General features: G+C 33.2%; 1 protein-coding gene across 1 annotated transcript in view; it reads right to left on the bottom strand.

Annotated features, from left to right (window-relative positions):
* The window catches only part of lrp4 (low density lipoprotein receptor-related protein 4), a 144,169-nt gene that overhangs the window by 42,965 nt on the left and 78,660 nt on the right, over window positions 1-22,544 (bottom strand). The window contains exons 4-12 of the mRNA XM_073835565.1: window positions 20,144-20,257; window positions 19,147-19,263; window positions 17,672-17,800; window positions 14,529-14,648; window positions 14,325-14,450; window positions 12,857-12,982; window positions 12,579-12,713; window positions 9,781-9,937; window positions 6,403-6,620 (exon numbers count right to left, since the gene is read on the bottom strand). Of these exons, the coding sequence (XP_073691666.1) occupies window positions 6,403-6,620; window positions 9,781-9,937; window positions 12,579-12,713; window positions 12,857-12,982; window positions 14,325-14,450; window positions 14,529-14,648; window positions 17,672-17,800; window positions 19,147-19,263; window positions 20,144-20,257 (1,242 nt within the window). The remainder of the gene's footprint in view (window positions 1-6,402; window positions 6,621-9,780; window positions 9,938-12,578; window positions 12,714-12,856; window positions 12,983-14,324; window positions 14,451-14,528; window positions 14,649-17,671; window positions 17,801-19,146; window positions 19,264-20,143; window positions 20,258-22,544) is intronic.

Here is a 22,544-nt window from a genome sequence, read left to right on the forward strand (position 1 = left end):
TGTCTTATTTCAAACAGAAAACAAGATTACTTTTCTTACCACATTGGCAGATTACTTAGCTGGTTTCAAGCAAAAATGCACTTAATTTTGACTTGTTTTTTTCTGAAAACAAGACCATTTTTACTTGTCTAGAAAATCCTTCTTGATTTAAGAATTTTTAGATATTTTGGCTGAAAACAAGAAACAAAATCTAAGTAAGAAAAGCATTTTTTTGCAGTGTATTATCCTCACATATGTTCAAGAGTGCACTGCAAAAAAAATGCTTTTCTCACGTAAGTTTTTTTTTGTCTTGTTTCCAGCCAAAATATCTAAAAAATCTAAAAAATCTTATTTCAAACTAAAAACAAGATTATTTTTCTTACCCAACTGGCAGATTATTTTGCTTGTTTCAAGCAAAAAAACACACTTGATTTTGACTTGTTTTTTTCTGAAAACAAGACCATTTTTACTCATCCAGAAAATCCTTCTTGATTTAAGATTTTTTTAGATACCTTTTAGATATCTTTCTTGACTTGTTAAGAAAAAACAAGTCAAAATGAAGTGAGTTTTTGCTTAGAACAAGGACAATAATCTGCTAATGGGGTAAGCAAAAAAAATCTTATTTCAAACAGAAAACAAGATGATTTTTCTTACCCCAGTGGCAGAATATTTAGCTTGTTTCAAGCAAAAACGCACTTAATTTGGACTTCTGAATCCTTGATTTAAGAATTTTTAGATATTTGGACTGGAAACAAGACACAAAATCCAAGCATTTTTTGCAGTGTGAGAATTACACTTATTATATTTTTAATGAATGTCACACCTACAACTTTTATGTTCAGATAACAAATTATGTTGGTAAATAAAGTTTGTTTTCAATGCAGCTGTTTTCTTGAGTAAAGAGCGTCACAACATCTCTTCATCTCATTCTCTCACCACACACAAAAACAAAGTTTTATGTATTTAGATCAAAGCATGCTAGAATTCTTGACTCTGATTGGCTGCTCTAAGGTGTTTATTAATTGTCATTATAAATCAGATAATTCCGGCCCTTGATTATGATGCATTCTAAGCTGTGTTAAAATACTCCATAAACACAGCTGTGACCCCACTGAATGTGCCAAGCATGCGTCTATCTCTAATGACCACCATTATTAATACCTAAGCAGCTAAACTTGTGCAAAATTGTCAAAGTTGTACTTTAGAGTGCATTTTAAAACCATTGTTTACTTTTTCTTGTGTTCCAAACTATTTTCTAATGTCAACTAACAAACTAAAGCACATGTAAAGTACTTGATAATTTTAACTGTAGTGTGTTTTTCAATATTATATTTTAAGGTAATATCTTTTAATGCGTAAATACCAATCTATTTAAATATATGACCTGTTGTTTTAGTAGAAATGACACTAAAGTATATTATAGTTTATCACAAATGCTTGTCAGTACAAAGTTACTATGGAATTACATATAAATATGTACTTAAGTCCTACTTAAGTGGGTCAAAAAAGCACTCTAAGGACTAATTGCATGTAATATACAATTAAATTATAATACATTTACCTGTAATCAACAATGCAAGTGCTCAAAAACATTTCATTCACACTTTGTTTCCGCAAAAAGTAGTCTTTCTAAAAGTATGCTGAAGTGTACTTCTTTTTCACAAGGTTCTATTGGGATTTCGGGATAAAATTAGACATGAAAACGTCAAACTTTGTATATAAAGCAGTCTGGCGGAGGTAAACTATTTTCAAACCACTAATTAGCTACTTTCCATCCATCAGGGATTAGAAACTCTTTCCCTCGAGTAACAGTCAATCTGAAGCGGGGGAGGGTGAGTTCACCGCACATGGTCGGGACATTTATGTATTTTTCGAAGCTGGTTAAGACATGTTCCTAACAATCCTATCGAAATACCCTCTCAAAAAACAGCTAAAGCAAGCACTTTTATAGAAAGCCATGAACAAAGGCATCTACTATACTGCCGCTGTTTGTGCACTGCAAAAAATGGTCCTTACTTAGATTTTTTTTGTCTTGTTGCCAGCCAAAATGTCAAAAAATTGGTCTTGTTTTCAGTAAAAACAAGTCAAAATTAAGTGTGTTTTTGCTTGCAACAAGCAAAATAATCTGCCAATGGGGTAAGAAAAATAATCTTGTTTTCTGTTTGAAATAAGATTATTTTGTTGTTCTAAGCAAAAACTCACCTAATTTTCATTTGTTTTTTCCTGAAAACAAGAAAATAAGTTTTACTCGTCAAGAAAATTCTTCTTGATTTAAGAATTTTTTGATATTTTAGCTGGAAACAGGGCAAAAAAAAATCTAAGTAAGAAAACCATTTTTGCAGTTTGTCTCTTATGCTCATCAAGGCTGCATTTATTCGATCAAACATACAGAAAAAAAAAATTATATTGCAAAATGGCTTTTATTGTAATGTACTTTAAAATACAATTTATTCTTGTGATGCAAAGCTGAATTTTCATCAGCTGTTACTCCAGTCTTAAATGTCACATGATCCTTCAGAAATCATTCCAATATGCTGATTTATTTATTATTAAACAGTTATGCTGCCAAATTTCTTTAAGCTGTGGGGATTCTTTGATGAATAACAAGTTAAAAAGAACAGAATTTATTCAAAATATAAATTTTTAACAATCTTTGCTTTCACTTTTTATTAATTTAACACAAAAAAGAAAGATTAATCATTTACTGGCCCCAAATGTTTGAACAGTAGTGTATAATGTTAGAAAACTTTTTTATATCTTTTCAAAATATGATTTTTTTTTCTGTATTTTTGATCAACTTTATTGTAAAGTGTTACCGAAACGTCTTTAAAAAAACATTAAATATCTTACTGATCGCAAACTTTTGAGCGATGGTGTATAACCTCTTTTTTGGCATTGCTTTTCTGCTCTACACTCTTGAAAAATATTTTTTTTTCAGTGACATTGATGGTTCAACAAAAGAACCTTTAACATCCATGGAACCTTTCCACACTACAAAAGGTTCTTTATAGTACAAAAAGACTTTTAAAATGTTCTTCAGACAAAAAAAAGTTATTTTAAGAACTTTTCACTGAAAGGTTCTAAAAGTTTCAAAATGGTTCTTAACTCTTAACAACAAGTAAAGGGTTCTTTCTTCAGATTTAAAAAAAATGTAATAAAACGAATAAAAATGGTTCTTTAAGGCGAGACACTGCAGGTAAATAGGGTAAAAGAAATTAACTAATAGTTATCACCTTACTTACCCAGTTAATTGATTACACTAATAATTACAAACTTTTTTTGTATTACAAGTTTTTTTTTTAATGTTAAGTTTAAATATGCAACTGAGGCATTATTTAATGAAATATGCGCTAATTTGCATACATTTCTAGTACTAAAATCTAAACACTGGATGAAGTCAGTTTCAAAATTCCTGTTTAATTTTTTTTGACATATTAGAGTCAAATGTTTTTACAGAGGGGATCTCATTTGGTCATCATTTAGAAAATACTTAGAACAGACAGAAAGCAATGTATTTTTTACCATTTTTGGTGGAATAAAATGTTGTATAAAATCAAGCAAATTATATATGAACAAATCCCTCTGTAAAAACCTTCAGAATATGGACCGGAATAAAAATGTCAAGTTTGGTGTGTGTTAGTGCTACTGAAGTGGAGATTTATGGCTCAGTGTAGGGGAAAACTTTGTACTGTATTTGAAATCTACTGAAACAAATAGATAAAGTGCTATAAAAGAAACACTTAACAGTGTCTTTTGGATGTTTTCTTTCCACTAGTCTGAAAAAAAAAAAACACTAAACCAAAAAGCCCAAAATCTCAAACTTGATAGGTGCAAGAAAAAAAACAGTGTTTTCGCCTGCAGTGTCTCCCCTTAAGTAGAAAGAAAAATCCTTTTAGGAGCTTCATTTTAAGAGAGTAGCATGCATTTTTTTGCTGTGCTTATGCTTTAAACCTGGCGTTCTGCCAGACTCTAGGCGTGTAGCTCACAATGCATGGATCTCCCGCCTTTTCTGCACCTTTCACCCTTCTCCAGGTGTACACACACAGCGTGGGGTTGTTTTGTGATCTTATCTTTGTGAGAGAAGCAAGGCTAGGTTGGAGTTAGACGGCTTGTTTGCCTTTTTCGTCTCTTTTTTATCTTTTGTTTCCAGCTCCGCTGCCATCTGCCATCCCCCTCCTTGCTGGTACCTTTCTCTTGTCATCTCAATCATCGTTCACTTTTGATCTTGTTTTTCCAGTCAACATATCTTTTCTCCGTGTGTGTGCACCCTGATTTTTTTATAATGCTGGTGCCTCCCTCCCTAGTAAATCTGTCATTGACCACTGTAAGCAAATCTGCGCTGGATTTTTTTAGAGCTCGGTTTTCAGGTCTAAATATTCCCCCACCTTTCCCAGGTGCACAGGTATTTTGTTCCTGCAAACCCTGAGGTTTAGGCTTTCTTTTCTAGTGTGCCATTTAGAGAGACCGCTGGTTGCACTCCATCACACATTAGACAGACAACCGAATTTATTCATCAGACACTCCTTTATCCCATATGAACAAAAGATTAAAATACTACAGAACACTAGAGAGAAAAAAAGTAGACCAACCGAATTAACCTTTGCAAACCTGTGCAGCTGCTGAAAAACTGAACTGATAATAGAACTAATATGCTATGCTTTAAAAGAATTTGACCATAAGATGTTTCCTAAAATAATTACTACAAAATGTGTTAGTTTACCTGCACTTTAAAAGCAATTGGAATAATTGGAATATTTACGCTTTTTAAGGTTGAAGGCTTTTTGGTGTTTCATAAAGGCTGCATTTATTTAATCAGAAACACAGTAAAAGTAGTAATATTGTGGAGAGTGTTGGGGGTAATGCATTACAAGTAACGCAAGTTACATAATATTACTCTTTCCGAGTAATTAGTAAAGCAACGCATTACTTTTTAATTGACAAGAGTTACTTTTTCAAATAAGTAACGCCAGTTACTTTTTCCCTATTTATTGATTAAAAGCTCTCCTGTCCCCATGTTGAGAGAAATTGTGAGTAAGATGTTACTTTAGTTCTGCATTAATTCATCTCACTCACTAAAAAACAGATACAGTATTCCTCAAAATGAATAAAAACAGTGAAATTTAACACAAACCTGCGATTATTAAATATGTTAAATAATACAAATATCCTTTGTGCATTTAATCCCATTTTATTAACCGATGTCTTTGCTGCCGACCTTCGATGATCCAATTATCCATACTAATAAGCAAAAGTGACTCAAGATAATCTAACATTTAAGGCTTTTGGTGTGAAACGGCTTTTATATTTGCCAAAAAATAGAACTTTTTATATTAAAAACAAACAAGCCCTGCCCAGATTTCAAAAGTAACGCAAAAGTAACAGTGCATTACTTTCCATAAAAAGTAACTAAGTAACGTAATTAGTTACTTTTTCAGGGAGTAACTCAATATTGTAATGCATTACTTTTAAAAGTAACTTTCCCCAACCCTGATTGTGGAATATTATCACAATTTAAAAAAAGTGTTTTAAGATTGAATAAATTGTAAAATGTAATTTATTCATTTGATGTAAAGCTGAATTTTCAGCATCATTACTCCAGTCTTAAGTGTCACATGATCCTTCAAAAATCAGTTCAATATACTGATTTGCTGCTCAAGAAATATTTCTTATTATGTTTAAAACCATTTTTGATGAGTAATATTTTTGTGGAAACCATGATGCATTACCATTCAAAGGTTCGACTGATTAAAAGTGAAAGTAAGGACTTTCATAATGTTACAAAAGACATATATTTCAAACAAATATTGTTTCTTCCATTTATCAGAGAATCCTGAAAAAATCCACAAAAAAATGAAGTGTAACTGTTTTCAACATTGATAATAATAATCAAAAAAATTATATTAGAATGATTTCTGAAGGATCATGTGACACTGGGGACTGGAGTAATGATGCTGAAAATTCACTGGAATCAATTATATTTTACAATATACGTGCACTGAAACCAGTTGTTTAATTTTGAAATAATATTTCAGAATTTTATAGTTTTTACTGTATTTGGATCCAATAAACGCAGCCTTGGTGAGCACACTGCAAAAATGCTTTTCTTACTTAGGTTTGTTTGTCTTGTTTCCAGGCAAAATATCTAAAAATTCTTAAATCAAGTAAAAATGGTCTTGTTTTCAGAAAAATAAGTCAAAATTAAGTGAGTTTTGGCTTGAAACAAACAAAATATTCTGCCAACGGGGTAAGCAAAATAATCTAGTTGTCTGCTTGAAATAAGATTATGTTTTACTTGTCTAGAAATTCCTTCTTGATTTGAGAATTTTTTGATATTTTGGCTGGAAACAAGACAAAAAAATCTAAGTAAGCAAAGCATTTTTGCAGTGCATAAAAGAAGACTTTCAGGTTAAACATTTTTTTTACCTTGGCTGATGACAGCCTTTCTGTTCTTCCCATCCAGGTCAGCTCTTTCAATTACATGGTGTTTGGCATCCACCCAGTACATACGGTGACCAGCATAGTCAATGGTGAGTCCATTGGGCCAGAAGAGGTGTGTATCTGCAATTATTTTGCGATTAGAGCCGTCCATGTTGGCATATTCAATGCATGGCATATTTCCCCAGTCAGTCCAGTAAATCTTCCTAAACAAAGAGAATAAGTAATGTTAGAAACAGTTGCATAATAATATGCAAACAGGAGAATGCAACAAAGCAAACAATTAATGCCCCGCTTGAAAACGGCCTAACACTGGATACACATCTTTCTCAATTTAACGGGAATTACGGTCCTCAGGACTTTACCACTCTTCTTTTAAAGGATTAGTTCACTTTCAGAAGAAAAATGTACAGATAATGTAATGTATTCACCCCCTTGTCATCCAAGATGTCAATGTCTTTCTTTCTTTCTTCATATTTGAGGAAAATATTTCAGGTTTTTTCACCATATAATGCATATGTATGGTGCTCCCCAAGTTTGAACTTTGAGGTTAAAAAGTATATAATTTGTCAATTTGTTTTGAAAATAACCAATTGTTTCGCTAGATAAGACCCTTGGCTGGGATCATTTAGAGCCCTTTGAAGCTGCATTTAAACTGCATTTTGGAAGTTCAAACTCGGGGGCACCATAGAAGTCCACTATATGGAGAGAAATCCTGAAATGCTTTCTTCAAAAAACAATTTCTTTACTGACTGAAGAAAGAAAGACATGAACATCTTGGATGATAAGAGGTTGAGTACATTATCTGAAACTTTTTGTTCTGGAAGTGAGTTTTAAAGAACAACATCATGCCTTTTATCCACTACTAAATGAATATGGCTTTTCAGCAAGATATACGTGCATCTAAGAATCAGTGGACGCACAGCCGGTCGAAAACCAGGGCTAAATCTCATTGGAAAGGGAGAATTCACGCCAGATTTCATAAACCCCTTTGTCCCTCATGACAAAGAGCCACAATAAGCGTCGGCTGCAACTCAAGCCTTGTGACAATCCCTGGATGAAATTTTTGCCCAGTCTTCGTCATTAGAAGCAAATTGAGTTACAAGGTTTACTCAGAAGTCACCAGAATGGTTTTATGCTCTGCTTACCATCACTTGTTGCAGAACAACAACAACAGCAACAACTGTCACAAGAAGGGATTTTTTCCCCCATGCAAAAGAACAAAGAGGTTGCAGTGACAATTTGCATTGCATAAAATAATAAACGCACAGAATTTGCATTCGCATAAAATAAAGGGGAAGAATTTTATGGAAATGACATACTTTAAAAAAAAATAAGTGCGTACTGAGTGTAATGCTTTCGGCCACATAAAGGAAAAGTTCACTTCCAGAACAAAAAATGACAGATGATTTACTCAGCCCCTTGTCATCCAAGATGGTCATGTCTTTCTTTCTTCAGTCGTAAAGAAATTGTTTTTTGAGGGAAAAAAATTCAGGAATGTTCTCCATATAGTGGACCTCTATGGTGCCCCCCGAATTTGAACTTACAAAATGCAGTTTAAATGCAGCTTCAAAGGGCTCTAAACGATCTTATCTAGTAAAATGATTGGTTTATTTAAAAAAAAAAATTACAGTATACATACTTTTTAAACTTCAAACGCTCATCTTGTCTAGCTAAATACACAGAGTTCACGCAGAGCTAGACAAGATGAGCGTTTGAGGTTAAAAAGTATATATAGTACTTTTTTTTTTAAATAACCAATTGTTTTGCTAGATAAAACCCTTCTTCCTCGGCTGGGATCGTTTAGAGGCCTTTGAAGCTGCATTTAAACTGCATTTTGGAAGTTCAAACTCAGGGGCACCATAGAAGTCCACTATATGGAGAGAAATCCTGAAATGTTTTCCTCAAAAAACTATTTCTGAAGAAAGAAATGGATCTTGGATGACAAGGGGCTGAGTAAATTATCTGTCAATTTTTGTTCTGGAAGTGAACTTCTTTAACTGCATGCTAATTGCAATTAAATCAAAATGTACTATAGTTAAAATTTATATTAAATGCAGCTGAATTTAAGAGTGCTTTTTGGACATAGGTAGAATTTAAGTACATATTTAAGTGTATTTCATAATTACAGTACAGACCAAAAGTTTGGACACACCTTCTCATTCAAAGAGTTTTCTTTATTTTCATGACTATGAATATTGTAGATTCACACTGAAGGCATCAGAACTATGAATTAACACATGTGGAATTATATTTAGTACTATAAAATATTTAATTCTATATATACTTCTGCACAACACAACTGATGGTCCCAACCCCATTTATCAGGCAAGAAATCCCACTTATTAAACCTGACAGGGCACACCTGTGAAGTGAAAACCATTTCAGGTGACTACCTCTTGAAGCTCATCGAGAGAATGCCAAAAAGTGTGCAAAGCAGTAATCAAAGCAAAAGGTGGCTACTTTGAAGAACCTAGAATATGACATATTTTCAGTTGTTTCACACTTTTTTGTCATGTATATAATTCCACATGTGTTAATTCATAGTTTTGATGCCTTCAGTGTAAATCTACAATATTCATAGTCATGAAAATAAAGAAAACTTTGGTTCAAAGGTGTGTCCAAACTTTTGGTCTGTACTGTATATTGTCTTTAAAAATTGTGTGCTACCAAATGTACCGACAAGAATTTATGATAAAATGTCAAGTGTTTAAATATTTGTTTTAATTAGCGATTTGTAATTATGAAGTTGCACTTTAGTACATTTAAAACATTTTAAAGCACAAGAGATTTTTAAAACTTAATGGTTTTAAAAAGTAAAACCATTTATTTATTAAAGTGTGCTTAAGTGTGTTCAGAAACAGTCATGAAAGTGTCTCTCTTTAAGTCACTTGAGCGTTATTTTACTAACATTAACAATTATCTTCAAGCACAGTTTAATATTTGAAGCACACCACAAATTAAGCAAACTTATTACTAGAAGAGGTATTACACTGCAAAAAATGCTTTTCTTACTTAGATTTTTTGTCTTGTTTCCAGCCAAAATATCTAAAAATTCTTAAATCAAGAAGGATTTTCTAGACAAGAAAAAGTTATTGTCTTGTTTTTAGTAAAAACAAGACAATAATTTTTACTTGTCTAGAAAATCCTTCCTGATTCAAGAATTTTTAGATATTTTGGCTGGAAACAAGACAAAAATTCTAAGTAAGAAAAGCATTTTTTGCAGCAGAAATACTGTAAATCTTAGAATGCAAGATCCTACCCAGTATAAATATAGCGCTGAATGTACTGTTGAAAAAAAAACCCTCACCATTATTTGCAAATTATAGCATAACTTAAGTAAAACACAATAGTCAGAATATTTACCCTTCCATGGGATGAAGAGCAATGGCACGGGGTTTCTCCATCCTCTGCCATAAAAGCACTTTACGTTGTGTGCCGTCCAGATTGGCCACTTCAATACGAGACGTTCCTGAGTCAGTCCAGTAGAGCTTATTATGAATCCAGTCGATGGCCAGACCACCTAAGCAAGTGGGAGAATATAATATTACTGCTGCTTTAAAACTAACTATTATTGCTGCTATGAGTGTTATGTATTATTTATTCTTTGTTTCCTTGCTGAAGCATGCAAAAATGTTTTTCATATTTAATTTTTTTGTCTTGTTTCCAGCCAAAATATTTAAAAATTCTTAAAATCAATAAGGATTTTCCAGTCAAGTAAAAATTATTTTTTGTTCTTAGAAAAAACAAGTCAAAATTAAGTGAGTTTTAGCTTGAAACAAGCAAAATAATCTGCCAATGGGGTAAAAAAAAAAAATCTTGTTTTCTGTTTGAAATAAGATTTTTTTTCTTACCCCACCGGCAGATTATTTTGCTTGTTCTAAGCAAAAACTCACTTAATTTTGACTTGTTTTTTTTTTCTGAAAACAAGAAAATCATTTTTACTCGTCTAGAAAATCATTCTTGATTCAAGAATTTTTAGATATTTTGGCCTGAAACAAGACAAAATATCCGAGTAAGAAAAGCATTTTTTGCAGTGTGTAACATTTTACATATTTGTGACCCTGGACCACAAAACCAGTCTTAAGTCGCTGGGGTATATTTGTAGCAATAGCCAAAAATACATTGTATGGGTCAAAATTATTGATTTTTCTTTTATGCCAAGAATCATTAGGAAATTAAGTAAAGATCATGTTCCATGAAGATTTTTTGTAAAATTCCTACTGTAAACATATCAAAATGTAATTTTTGATTTGTAATATGCATTGTTAAGAACTTAATTTGGACAACTTTAAAGGTGATTTTCTCAGTATTTAGATTTTTTTGCACCCTCAGATTCCAGATGTTCAAATAGATGTATCTCAGCCAAATATTGTCCTATCCTAACAAACCATACATCAATAGAAAGCTTATTTATTGAGCTTTCATATGATGTATACATCTCAGTTTTGTAAAATTTAACCTTATGACTGGTTTTGTGGTCCAGGGTCACATATTATACATGTTAGATTCTTCACTAAAACAGTTTAAGTCAGTTATATCATTGTGAAAAAGAGCTGTGTTATTAAACGGACACTTGTAATGTAAAGTAATTAAAAATAAATGTATTCCAAATTTATTTCATGCCAAGTATACTACAAATACATTTACATATTATGCATTTAATAAAAAATACCCTGGATTTGTACTTTCACCCCCGGTTTCATAGACAAGGCTTAAGCCTAGTCCCAGACTAAAGTGCAGGTATGAGCTGTTTCACCTGAAAGAAACGTGCACTGATTGATCTTAAAATCAGATTCATTGCTTTGTCTCAAGATGCACACCAGTATTGTTTTTATCTAAGGTGTATTTATAAAAACTACTTAAATGTCCTAATTAAACTATGGCCTAATCCTGGTTTAACCTAAGCCCTGTCTGTGAAACCGGGCCTTAGTGTACTAAACTGGTATACTTAAAGTCTGCTAAATTGGAACAACTAATTTTGTACTTAATACTCTTTAATTGTGCAAAAGTAGTGCTGAAGTCCAACTAAACATACTTACATACTTAAGTTTGTGCTAAAGTGGAACTATTGCAAGTATACTTTAGGTACACTTTAAATATTTTGCATTTTAAGACTGATATTATTTACAAATCATGCAATCCTCATCAAAAGTGACATTAAAACATGTTTTAAGCTTAATATTGAGAAATGTGACACTTTTATATCAGTAAGTCTTGAGCGATATGTGAGTAAATATGTTAGAGAGATTTGAACTATACTAAGCATAAAATAAACACGTTTTAAATCTACTTTTTTACTAGGGTGCACTTGCAGGTAATAGGATATTAATTAAATGTAATGTCACTTAAGTGCATTTTAAAAGGCACTTTTCATGACTAACACACTTAAGTGCACTTCATAGTAATGTTGAGTTAAAGAATTTATTTTCTTACTTTCTAGAACATGTTAAATCATGTTTCAATAGTATTTTCTTATACTTTAAAGTACACTTATTTTGATGTGTTGACAAACATACTTAAGCACTGTAATGTTTTATTCAATATTAAATTAAAAGTTAATTTATTTTAAAATGTCCTAAAACTGTGCATGATCTAATACATGACATACAAGTTTCGATAAAAATTATGTTTTTAAAGAATATTTGATACTTTATGTTAGTTTTTCATAAATGCATGTCAGTACATTTCAGCATTTCAAAAACAATAGAAGTAACCACAAAATTACATTTAAAGCTGTATTCAAGTCCTGCTTAAGTGGGTCAAAACAAAAATGCACTTATAAATTAAAAAAAAAAAACTATAACACATTTCCATTTAATTGTAATTAACATATAGTTAGGCGAGTTTGTAATTACATGTAGAAACAGAAAAAACTGAGAGAGACTGAATGTACAAAAACTGTGGCATAAACTCCAAGACTCCTTGTAGAAATCTATCAAAATGACTAAATGACATTTTATTTCAAAGTTTACAAATTTCTTGCAGAATTCACACAAATAAAAGAGATAAAAGATCTATTTAAGATAATGTACCTACTCCCCAATCAGAAAACACAGAAAGTTTAAAGGTTTATGTCCCCTAGGTTCTGAACTTTCTTTCCTGCTCTGTTTTTGTTTAATAACTGTCCTTTGTTTTTTTTTCCATCTTGTCTACGGCCTCACCTCTGCAAGTCTTCCCGTCCTGAGTTAACGTGTAGCCGGTGTGACAAGTGCACTGCACCAGACCGCGAGACATCTGGCATTTCTGTGAGCAGCCTCCATTGTTAACATTACAGTTTTCTTCACTCGACTTGGAGCCTATAAACACACACACACACAGGCACACAATTGAATGTTAACAAAGAAGAAAAATGACAGAATCACATGCTTGCAGAAAAACTACAACTACTTGTCTTATGTAATATTTGTCACATATTCGTATACTAATTTTGTGGACTCACGACAGTCCTGGTGTGGATGCTCATCAGTCCCGTCTTCACAGTCTTTGACGTCATTGCAAACTTTACGCTGACCAATACAGCGGCCATTTCCACACAGGAACTGATCCGACGCACATGGAGGAGTTTCTAAGAATCAATGGGAATGTAAAAGTGATTACTCTTGTTGTCCTAAAGCACAGCATGTAGATGCATTCATTACTAGATCTTACGAATAATATAAATAACTCAAAATGTATTTTATTTGATCAATACCAAGGCTATTTTAGGCAGAGATTTGGAGAAATGTATCATTCCATCACTTGCTCACCAATGGATCCTCTGCAGTGAATGGGTGCCGTCAGAATGAGAGTCCAAACAGCTGATAAAAACATCACAATAATCCACAAGCAATCCACACCACTCCAGTCCATCAATTAATGTCTTGTAAAGCCAAAAGCTGTGTTTGTAGGGAGAAAAATCTTCAATCTTAGTGATTTATTAACTTTAAACTGCTGGCTCTGATTAAAAAAAGTCCATAACTTTCTTTCTTTCTTCTGTCTCTCACATCAAAATGCAGCCAAAATGCACACTGTGATGTTTTTACCAGCTGTTTTTAATCAGACTCTCATTGTGACGGCACCCATTCACTGCAGAATTGGTGAGCCAGTGATGTGATGCTACATTTCTCCAAATCTGTTCATGAAGAAACACTCATTAAAATCCTGGATGGCCTGAGCATGAGTACATTTTCAGCAAGTTTTCACTTTTGGGTGAACTATTCCTTTAAGGCAAAACACTGCAGGTAAATATGGTAAAAAAAATATTTATTAGTTACTTTGATAATTGCACACATTTTTGTATTACCAGTTGTTAGGTTTAAATATGCAAATAAGGCATTATTTAAAGAAATATGCGCTAATATGCATACCTTTTTAGTACAAAAATCTAAACATTGGACAAAGTCAGTTTCAAAATTCTTTTTTTTTTTTTTACATATTAGAGTCAAATGTTTTTACAGAGGGGATTTTGGGTATCTCACATTGTCAATCAATAATCAATCAAAAAAAAACTTAGAACAGACAGAAAATAATGCATATTTTTTAAATTGTTGGGGAAATTAAATGTTGTATAAAGTCAAGCAAATTATATATGAACAAATCCCTCTGTAAAAACCTTCAGAATATAGACAGGAATAAAAATGTAAAGTTTGATTTGTGTAAGTGTAAATGTAGTGGAGATTTGTGACTCAGTGTAGAAAAAACTAATTTTGAGAAAAAACAGCCTTTTAAAGATATGTATTGTAATTGAAACCTATTGACAAACAGATAAAGTGCTATAAAAGAAACACTTAATGGTGTCTTTTGGGTGTTTTCTTTTTACTAGTCTGAAAAAACCCAAAAAGCCCAAAATCTCAAAATTATCAGGTGCATGAAAAAACAGTTTTTGCCTGCAGTGTTATAAAATTTAAATTGGCTTTTATAATCCTTACCAGTTTTTTCACAGCCTTCTTCATCGCTGTTATCAGAGCAGTCATCCTCCCCATCACAGCGCCACGACAAGCGCACACATCGACCAGACGTACAGCGAAACTGATCAGCCATGCACATCGATGTACCTGATGGTGAGAAAGAGGCGTGTGACAGTTGTGAAATGCACTCGCACACACAAATACTACAATAAAACAGTTACTCACTGCAGTTCTTTTCGTCGGATTGGTCGTCGCAGTCGTATTCTCCGTCACACCTCCAGCCCGCATTTATACACATGCCACTGCTGCACATGAACTCCGCAGAACGGCAGGGCTGGTGGGAGGCTGTGTTCACACACAAACACACCAAATCAGACATACACACAATCATGAAACTTTTCTGTATTAGAAAATCCTCTTGAACCTCTGTGAACTTAATGCAAATATACTGCACTTTAAAAAAAATATACTTAAGTGTGAATCTGAATGTAATGTTTTAGACACTTAACTGCATCGTAATTGCAATTAAAGTAAATTATATTATAGTTTAAATGTATATTAAATGCAATTAGATGAACTTTAGAGTGCTTTTTTAACCCACTTAAGTTAGACTTAAGTTTATATGTATGAAGCTACACCAAATCAGACATACACACACTCATGAAACTTTCCTGTATTATAAAATCCTCTTGAACCTCTGTGAACTTAATGCAAATATATTGCACTTTTAAAAAAATATACTTAAGTGTGAATCTGAATGTAATGTTTTAGACACTTAACTGCATCGTAATTGCAATTAAAGTAAATTATATTATAGTTTAAATTTATATTAAATGCAATTAGATGAACTTTAGAGTGCTTTTTTAACCCACTTAAGTTAGACTTAAATTCATATGTATGAAGCTACACCAAATCAGACATACACACACTCATGAAACTTTTCTGTATTAGAAAATCCTCTTGAACCTCTGTGAACTTAATGCAAATATACTGCACTTTAAAAAAAATATACTTAAGTGTGAATCTGAATGTAATGTTTTAGACACTTAACTGCATCGTAATTGCAATTAAAGTAAATTATATTATAGTTTAAATGTATATTAAATGCAATTAGATGAACTTTAGAGTGCTTTTTTAACCCACTTAAGTTAGACTTAAGTTTATATGTATGAAGCTACACCAAATCAGACATACACACACTCATGAAACTTTCCTGTATTATAAAATCCTCTTGAACCTCTGTGAACTTAATGCAAATATATTGCACTTTTAAAAAAATATACTTAAGTGTGAATCTGAATGTAATGTTTTAGACACTTAACTGCATCGTAATTGCAATTAAAGTAAATTATATTATAGTTTAAATTTATATTAAATGCAATTAGATGAACTTTAGAGTGCTTTTTTAACCCACTTAAGTTAGACTTAAATTCATATGTATGAAGCTACACCAAATCAGACATACACACACTCATGAAACTTTCCTGTATTAGAAAATCCTCTTGAACCTCTGTGAACTTAATGCAAATATACTGCACTTTAAAAAAAATATACTTAAGTGTGAATCTGAATGTAATGTTTTAGACACTTAACTGCATCGCAATTGCAATTAAAGTAAATTATATTATAGTTTAAATTTATATTAAATGCAATTAGATGAACTTTAGAGTGCTTTTTAACCAACTTAAGTTAGACTTAAGTTTATATGTATGAAGCTACACCAAATCAGACATACACTCATGAAACTTTTCTGTATTAGAAAATCCTCTTGAACCTCTGTGAACTTAATGCAAATATATTGCACTTTTAAAAAAAATATACTTAAGTGTGAATCTGAATGTAATGTTTTAGACACTTAACTGCATCGTAATTGCAATTAAACTAAATGATATTATAGTTTAAATTTATATTAAATGCAATTAGATGAACTTTAGAGTGCTTTTAACCCACTTAAGTTAGACTTAAATTCATATGTATGAAGCTACACCAAATCAGACATACACACACTCATGAAACTTTCCTGTATTAGAAAATCCTCTTGAACCTCTGTGAACTTAATGCAAATATATTGCACTTTAAAAAAAATATACTTAAGTGTGAATCTGAATGTAATGTTTTAGACACTTAACTGCATCGTAATTGCAATTAAACTAAATAATATTATAGTTTAAATTTATATTAAATGCAATTAAATGAACTTTAGAGTGTTTTTTTAACCCACTTAAGTTAGACTTAAGTTTATATGTATGAAGCTACACGAAATCAGACATACACACACTCATGAAACTTTCCTGTATTAGAAAATCCTCTTGAACCTCTGTGAACTTAATGCAAATATATTGCACTTTAAAAAAATATATACTTAAGTGTGAATCTGAATGTAATGTTTTAGACACTTAACTGCATCGTAATTGCAATTAAAGTAAATTACATTATAGTTTAAATTTATATTAAATGCAATTAGATGAACTTTAGAGTGCTTTTTAACCCACTTAAGTTAGACCTAAGTTTATATGAAGCTGCAATTTAGTAAATTTAAATATATTACTTTTGTATGTAATATTGAACAACACACTACTGCTAAAATTATAACTCAAATACCTTAGAGTACTTTTAAAAAAAACTTTTTTATGCTAAAAATTTTTAAGTAAAACAGCTTGAGTAAAATAAGTGCACTTAATTGTACTGAATAAACAGTTGATTTAAAAAAAAAACTATGTGCAGATAATGTTATTAAAATAAAAGGCCACTTTTTAGGTGTACTTAAGGAGAGACACTTTCATTCTTAACACGCATAAATGCACTTTTTAAGTGTACTTAAGTGTGTTAAGAATGAAAGTGAAAGAAACATTACCAAGTGCATTAGTGTAATAATGTCAAAGTAAAAGCTGTACTTTAAAGCATGATATTAAAACAACCATTTCAAATGTACTTTAAGGTAAGATGTGTTGACTAACATACTAAAACAATAAACTTTTAGTGTTTTGCTTGATATTACATTTAAAGATAATGTTTCATTTTAAAGTTTCAACAGAAATGACATTAAAGTATATTTTAGTAGCTTGTCAGTACATTAAGCACACTTCAGCTATATTTCAAAGACAACAGTATTATGAAATTACATATAGATGTGTTTAAAACCTTACCTAAGTTTTACACTATAATACATTTTAATTTAATTGCAAATAACTTGTGATTAAGTGTCTATAAATAAAACACAGAATTTGTTACATATTATTTAACTTCCATGAGTATGCTAAAGTGTGCTTTTTCACAAGGGAAGGAGAGGATTAATTTTAATGATTGTAAGGCAGAGAAAGAAAAGAGGCATTTCAAACCAAAAAAAAGAAAGAGCGAATGTTCCTTACAGCAGTCAGACTCATCAGACCAGTCCCCGCAGTCGTCATCTCCATCACAGTGGTAGATGTCCAGAATGCAGCGGCCATATGCACACTGAAACTCCTCAACACTGCATGTGGCTGTCATCACATCAGATGCTGGAGAGAGACATTATGTAACGTGATTTACACACCCACACACATGCACCCGCAAACAGTCCAACAAATTCCTGTCAACAGCTATTTGCAATAAATCAAACAAACAAAAACAAATATAACATAGAAATAAATACAGTCACAGGCAGCAAACACTGGGATCCAATCGTATGAAAAAAGAGATATTGAGCACAATTTAGCAGAATAGTCCCAGATGTTGGTCAATGGTGGCAAATTTTTTTGTGATCACCTTAAGTTAGGAGATTCTTTGTTAAACCAAACTCTGATAAACTGTTTTTCACTGCAATTTAGCAGTCTATGTTTTTGGGAAATCTTTTTGCACTCATGCCTGATTTTTTTTTTTTTTTTTTTTTTTTTGCTGGCATCTGCCATCTGCAAAATGAGCTGACAAAATATATATATATTAGCAGCTTAATGCACTATACATGCACAGCTTTGGATGGCAGAATGAGCAGAAATAATTCAGGAAAATCTAAAATAATTGAACAAAAATGACTAGAAAATATATTTTCTCTTTAGCTTCACAAATATGACAAATTGCATGACTCTGATAGCATTTGTAGCACTGTTTTTAACCTTTAGCACACATTTCATGTGTCTACCATTTATGAATTTGTTCTGGACATTCTGTTTAGAGGCACACAATGAATGGATGCATGTAAGGATGGAGGAATGCATAATGGTTGGATGTATCCATGATGGATGGATGATTGGATCGATGAATGCATGGATGGACGGACGGATGGATGCAAGGATGAATACATGATGTATAATTCACGATGGATGGATGGATGGATGGATGGATGGATGGATGGATGGATGGATGGATGGATGGATGGATGGATGGATGGATGGATGGATGGATGGATGGATGGATGGATGGATGGATGGATGGATGGATGGATGGATGGATGGATGGATGGATGGATGGATGGATGGATGGATGGATGGATGGATGGATGGATGGATGGATGGATGCATGGATGGATGCATGCATGGATGGATGCATGCATGGATGGATGGATGCATTATGGATGGATGGATGGATGGATGGATGGATGGATGGATGGATGGATGGATGGATGGATGGATGGATGCATGGATGCATGGATGCATGGATGCATGGATGGATGCATGGATGGATGGATGCATTATGGATGGATGCGTGGATGGAGGCATGATGCATGTGTGGATGGACTCATGACAGATGCTTAACGGATAAATGCTTGAATGGATCTATGATGCATAATACATGATGGATGCATGATCGTTGGATGGATAGAATGGTGGAAAACTAAGAATCACTCAGAAACTCAAAATGAACTTACGGCAATTCTCTTCATCGGTTCCGTCTTTGCAGTCGGTGTCTCCATCGCAGTACCAGTGTTCTGCAATGCAACTTCCATCAGTGCAGCGGAACTCTTTATCAGAGCACTTCCTCTTATCTGGACAGACATACAAGCACAAAAGGCATTGAGATTCCTTCATTTATCTATTCATTTTATTTACTGGGATTGGGAGGAAAGTTGCTTGGCAGAAGGTTCAGTCAATTTCAGCAGAAATTAAAAACAAGATACTCCCTAAAACCATTCCCATCTGAAAAAAATGTGGCACAAAGGAATAGCACAGACCTTGAAAAACTGATTAGACAACCTTGTGTTGAAAACTTTGTCTGAATATTTTAATAAACTAATGGCTAGCAAGCATAAGGTCTGTACAGCTGTCATTTATGCAAATGCAGGAATCTTTAATGAAGAGTTCGAAGAGTACAGCAAATAGTTAAAATAAAAATAGGTATTTGTAACATAAATGTAATTTTTTATAAATATTTTGTAATTTATTGGAAAATAAATTATGTAAAAAGTGCACTATTGATTCCAAACCTTTGAACTGTAGTGTATAAGACATAATGTCTGATCTTGCCTAGGGTACTAAATGATCCAAGACATCTGTTGCATTAATGATCATCTCACTCATGTGCTAAACAATTATTTAGATAAATGTAAGCCTGCAAGTAATGTTTAATTGCTTGTTAATGACAACTGGTTCATTTAAATCAAAGGGTGTGTTCAACTTATTGCAATGCTTCACATGTCTGTTCCGTTTTCTTCTTTATTTTGCTCTATATTGCTGCTCCTACTGTGTCCTGGCAGGTCCGTGACTAAGACCAGATGATCCCAATTACAATCAAGGGTGACCCGTTTCTTGTAATTGGTTACAGCTCAACACCTCTAACACTCAAGACGTGCCGAGACCAGGTTTCCACATCTTTAGAACCTTAAATCATCCTGAAAGGGCAATATGTATATATAAAAATGATCTCACCACACTGTTCGTCACTGTTATCTCCACAGTCATTGTCTCCATCACAGTACCACAGGCTGCGGATACAGTATCCATTCTGACAATGAAACTCATCCTCCTCGCATTCTCGTGGAGCTGCTCAAAAACAAAAACCACGCAAAATGTTGTAAATGCCAGTATTGGGTTAACATGGATCAAAATCACAGAAAAGGAGCAGTGCCAGAAGTCCACTATCAAATCACCAAGTTAGTCTGGTGCATATATCCAAAAAGACAGCAAGAAATCTACACACGGTTATGTGCCAGGTTCAAAAAATGATTTTTTTCAATGCTTCGTCAGAGGTCAAAAATATAAGTGCAATAAATGTGCAAAAAGGTTTAGAGACAAAACTCTTCCCCAGTGCCCCCCAAAAATCTAAAATAATTGAATAAATATGACTAGAAAATAGATTTTCTCTTTAGCTTCACCATAATGACAAATTGCATGACTCTGATTCCATTTGTAGCACTGTTTTGAACCTTTGGCACAAATTTCAAGTTTCCAACATTTATGAATTGTTCTGCATGCATGATGCATAATGCATGAAGGATGCAAAATGGATGATTGAATGACTGGATGCATGGATGGATGGATGGATGCATTACAGATGGATGATTGGATCGATAAATGCATGGATGAATGCATGATTCATAATGGATGCATGCATGGATGGATGGATGAATGCATGCATGGATGGATGGATGGATGAATGGATGGATGCATAACAGATGGATGATTGGATTGATGAATGCATGGATGGATGAATGAATGCATGATGCATAATGCATGAAGGACGCAAAATGGATGATTGAATGACTGGATGCATGGATGGATGGATGGATGGATGCATAACAGATGGATGATTGGATCGATGAATGCATGGATGGATGCTTGGATGGACGAATGCATAATGCATAATGGATAGATGCATGGATGGATGAATGCATAATGGATGGATGAATGAATGCATGATGCATAATGGATGGATGCATGGATGGTTGCATGCATGATGCATAATGGATGGATGTTTGGATGGAAGGATGCATGATGCATAATGGATGGATGCTGATTGATTGATTTGTTTGATTTTTATGACCTCTGATGAAGCATTGTATAAAATATTTTTTAAGAGGTATAAGCCTGGCATATAACCATGTGCAGATCTTAATTTTTTGTTAACATGGACCAAACATATAAACTGTTTTTCAAGATGAAGATGTAAATGAGTTTATTTCTTCATCCGATTTGGAGAAATGTAACATAACATCACTTGCTCACCAGTGGATCCTCTGCAGTGAATGGGTGCCGTCAGAAAGAAAGTCCAAACAGCTGATAAAAACATCAAAACAATCCACAAGTAATGCACACCACTCCAGTCCAGCAATTAACATCTTGAGAAGTGAAAAGCGCCATGTTTGTAAGAAACAAAAGCATCAAGATTTTGGACCATTTTGGCTTATGTATAAAAATAAGTTACAAACAAATGTGTGGCTGGATTTTAATGTGAGAAGAAAACTTTTTTATTAAATTGTGGACTTGTGGATATTTTGGCCAGAAGTGATATTAATTGATGAACTGGAGTGGTGTGGATTACTTGTGGATTATTGTGATGTTTTTATCAGATGTTTAGACTCTCATTCTGACGGCACCCATTCATCACAGAGGATCCATTGGTTTTCTGATGGAATGCTACATTTCTCCAAATCTAATGAAGAAATAAACTCATCTACATCTTGGATGATCTGAGGGTGTGCACATTTTCAGCCTTTTTTTCTTTTCCTTTCCTTTTCCTTTAAATTTTGGTAGTTTAAGAACATAGATTACCCTTGTTCATCTCATCAGCATGAGGTACTCAAGCAGTGCTACAGAAAAAAACTAGCAACACACTACACCGACACAATCCAGTGCACTGGTGGCGCTCGAAGCTTTTTATTGACACCAGTACGGGACTCCAGAACAGCAGCATTAAATGTGATGCTGCTTGTATTTACACCACCCGCCGCGCCAGACAGACACAGCCACACCGGTGTATTTCTGCACCACCGCTCTTTACCCGCCAGATGCACAAAGAATATTTCACAAACCCAAAAGCAGACTGGAAATGCAAAAACCCAATGAAATCCCTCATGCTTTTTCTGATATTGCCCATTAAAAGGTGCATTTTAGATTGACACTTCCTTTGTACATTGTAGTAAAATGCACCTAGTTAAAACATTAGATACAAATGTTTCACCTGCACAAAAATGCTAAAAAATGAATCAAAATACATAGGATATGCAGTTGCTTTTCATACATGCCACTAATTCAGAGAGGAAGTGTGAATAACTACAACACGTTACAGATATATTAACTGATAATATAAACCAGACTAAAGCAGAAAGAG

The sequence above is a fragment of the Garra rufa genome, chromosome 3 (assembly GCF_049309525.1).
Source record: "Garra rufa chromosome 3, GarRuf1.0, whole genome shotgun sequence".
Taxonomy (NCBI): domain Eukaryota; kingdom Metazoa; phylum Chordata; class Actinopteri; order Cypriniformes; family Cyprinidae; genus Garra; species Garra rufa.